At 39.9% G+C, this 2321-nt stretch overlaps 1 protein-coding gene across 1 annotated transcript; it reads right to left on the reverse strand.

The window, feature by feature from the left end:
* Window positions 1-220: 220 nt before the first annotated feature.
* On the reverse strand, window positions 221-1156 carry LOC101517877 (putative vomeronasal receptor-like protein 4). The gene has a single exon (XM_012931112.3). The coding sequence runs from the start codon at window positions 1154-1156 to the stop codon at window positions 221-223; it is 936 nt and encodes a 311-aa protein (XP_012786566.3).
* Window positions 1157-2321: the final 1165 nt, after the last annotated feature.

Raw genomic sequence — 2321 nt, forward strand, 5'->3', positions numbered from 1 at the left:
GCACAATCAAGGAATGTTTTATTCATTAATTTATGAAAGTGGAAGATGAATAAATTTCAATAAAATAGATAAAATGAGAACTTAGAAAAAAGGACATATAGATTTTGGAAATGTCAAACTGAAAAAAGAAAATCAGATACAAGTAAAATATAGTTCTACTTTATTTAAAATTCCAAGTTTTTTGTTATTCATTGATGAAGAAATTCAGAGAGGTGTGTCATTAACATGTCCAGACTCTTAACATAGCAATCATTTTTTGCAGAATGCCAATTATTCTTTTATCAGAACTAATAAGCACCAAAGGACTCACAGTGGCATAAATATTTCCCAATAGACCTTGAATATCCAGTGCAGATGGCTCATATTTCCACAATGCATAAGCAAAGGATGAGATGATGCTATCCACAGAGTACATAATCACAAAGAAACTTACAAGCAACAGGACCGTACAAGTGGCCCTTTTTGCTGGAGAGAATCTTGGGGAAATGCTCATGCTGTGAAGGTACTCAGACTTCCTCTGATGCCTACATAAAAAAATCACCATGTACATGCTGGAGAACAGCATTATTCCTACAAAGAAGACATTCTGGGACAATGCAAGTATGAAAAACAGTGTCATAATCATGGAGTTCATTGAAGAAAGTGAGCAGTATTTATTGACATTGAGTAGATTGGTCCTGTTGGAATAAACTACAGTGTAGATGATCAGGTAGCTATTGGAAGACAGGTTGAGGGACAAAATACAGAAGAAAGCAATGGCAACATGTTTTGTGAGTTTATATTTAAATCTTGACAAGTAGAAGGAGCTGGGACTGATGGTGATGACCTGAATGATGCTCAGGAGGCAGGTAGTGGAAAGGGAAAGACCCCTCATCACCTTACTCAAGTACAACAAGAGCTTACACCTTAACTCATTTGCAAAATTCATTGATCTTAACATGTCTTCAGATAATATATCCAGTGTAATAAGTAGCATCATGAGGTGGACAAAAGCCAAGTGGCAGGTTATCATGTCCGTGGGCCTAAGTCTATGAACCAGATGGGTTGTGAAGATGTGGAAAAGAAGGAGGAAGACATTGGCTAACATTCCAATGCCAGCTTGGAAAAAATACACATTTTTTAATAACACAAGTGGAGACTTCGCATTTCTCTGCATACTGAAAACATTTCAGACACCTATGAAACAGAAGATTTATGTCATGATTAATCTTTCATTTTATCATGAAAAACATCAAGCTCATTTTTATTTTACCCGCCTATTCTTAATGAACCAGGAATATTTAACAGAAAAGATTGATATTAAGATCTGCAGTAATTTTTATATCTATGTAAATGCATTGGACTAATCATAATTATGAGACCTTCAGTAAAATAACTACATAAAGGAAACTTGATAAGAATTTTAATATTTTCTTCTTCCGCCAAAGCAATATCTGTTTGATTCTCACTAACTCATGTCCCTCATTCTGTTAATGTCAAACATGCCCTGAAACAGATTTATTCCTGCCTGCCATCAAATGGCCTTCTATTCATATGAGGCTTTTGATAATGTACAAAGTGATTATAGACTTGCTACCTGCAAATAAACATTGAAAGGTGAAGTGAAATATTTACATATATTCCCTTGAGAGATGCACTGATTGCCAATTGAATTGCTTTTTTGGTTTGTGAGCTTTTTTTTTTTTAGATTTTTCATGAATGTATTTTTTGTTATTTTATGATACAGATCCATAAGCTATGAGGTTTTCCCTCCCCCTTCACAAAACCTCTTACACATTTGATTTCCTCTATTTGCCTGTCTGCCAGGTGGTTGCAGGATCTGTGAGACCCAGTTCTGGGGTTTTCAGCCTGATCCTGGCTCTTCTGGACCAGGTCCTAGGGCCCACCTACATAATGGGTGTTGTGTCTGTGAACCGTGGGAGGGGAGACTGCAGTGTGACCTGGGTCTCCTGGCCCAGATCCTTGGACCCAGCTTTCTAGTGGTTGCTAGTTCCATGGTCAAAGTGGGGGGCCCAGAGGTACCTGGGTCTCCTGGACCAGCTCATTGAGCCAGCCTGCATATAGGGGGCCAGATCCATGAGTCCCAGAGCTGGGAGTCCAACAGACCCTGGGTTGCATGACCCAAGACCTTAGGCCTCTCTGTGAGGTGGGTGCTGAATCCATGAGCCCAAGCGGTGGGGAGACCATTGGGACCTGGGTCGCCTGGCCCATATGTTAGGGCCTTCCTACATAATGGGTGCCAGGTTCATGAATCCCAGTGATGGAGAGCCCAGTGGTCCTGGGTTGCAAGGTCTGGAACTGTGGGCCCTTCTGTGTGATGG

The sequence above is a fragment of the Ochotona princeps genome, chromosome 2 (genome assembly GCF_030435755.1).
Source record: "Ochotona princeps isolate mOchPri1 chromosome 2, mOchPri1.hap1, whole genome shotgun sequence".
NCBI classification, from domain to species: Eukaryota; Metazoa; Chordata; class Mammalia; order Lagomorpha; family Ochotonidae; genus Ochotona; species Ochotona princeps.

Excerpts from the sequence above, each read along its gene's own strand:
- LOC101517877 (XM_012931112.3), bottom strand. The coding sequence starts at position 1,156 with ATGCAGAGAAATGCGAAGTCTCCACTTGTGTTATTAAAAAATGTGTAT.